The 861-nt window shown below is 37.4% G+C and overlaps 1 protein-coding gene across 1 annotated transcript in view; it reads right to left on the bottom strand.

Moving 5' to 3' along the window:
• Positions 1 to 861, bottom strand: part of HPRT1 (hypoxanthine phosphoribosyltransferase 1) — a 33,635-nt gene that overhangs the window by 21,067 nt on the left and 11,707 nt on the right. The window contains exon 2 of the mRNA XM_077760812.1: positions 233 to 375. Coding sequence (XP_077616938.1) covers positions 233 to 375 — 143 coding nt within the window. The remainder of the gene's footprint in view (positions 1 to 232; positions 376 to 861) is intronic.

Genomic DNA, 861 nt, shown 5'->3' with positions numbered 1-861 from the left:
CAAAAACCCAAACCAAACAAAAACTCCTTTAAAAAAAAAAAGTGGCTAGTCCAAGGTGACTAGTTTAAAAAAGACAATATTCGCTTGGGTATAAAGTAGCAGTGAACAGATTAGAAAATGTCGCTGTAACCAAGGGCAATCAACATGTAAGTATGGTTTGTAGAGCTTCAAAAACACACAGAAAAACGTACAGTTACAAAGGTTTCAGTAAGCATATATTAAATACACTTACACAGTAGCTCTTCAGTCTGATGAAATCTACAGTCATAGGAATGGATCCATCACTATTTCTGTTCAGTGCTTTGATGTAATCCAGCAGGTCAGCAAAGAATTTATAGCCCCCCTTGAGCACACAGAGGGCTACGATGTGATNTGCTTCGTAAAGAAAAAAACTTTTAAACTCTTCAAAATACATTTCTACCATAATATCTATCATAAATATTTTAGGGGCACTGGGATGGCTCAGTCACCTAAGTGCCAGACACTTGGTCTTGGCTCAGGCCATGACCTCACGGTTCATGGGTTCGAACCCCTCATCAGGCTCTGTGCTGAACACTGCAGAGCCTGCTTGGGATCTTCTCTCCCTCTCTCTCTGCTTCTCCCCCACTCACTCTCTCTCTCTCAAAATAAATAAATAAACATTAAAAAAGTAAATATTTAAAATGCAAATTAAAATATTACTTTCACCTACCACAATGGCAAATTCTTATTAAATGAGATTTCTCTGATAATAGGCAATATTGTAAGGCTGTGAAAAAACAGCACTCTCATATACCACTGTGAGTATAAATTCAAATAACTTTTTGGAGGATAATCTGGCAGTATCAGAAGCATTCAATAAATACCTTCCCGTTTACCAAG

Source organism: Crocuta crocuta, unplaced genomic scaffold (genome assembly GCF_008692635.1).
Source record: "Crocuta crocuta isolate KB4526 unplaced genomic scaffold, BGI_CrCroc_1.0 scaffold475, whole genome shotgun sequence".
NCBI classification, from domain to species: Eukaryota; Metazoa; Chordata; class Mammalia; order Carnivora; family Hyaenidae; genus Crocuta; species Crocuta crocuta.
Note: the sequence above shows the minus strand (reverse complement) of the source record. Positions and strands in the feature narration are given on the sequence as shown.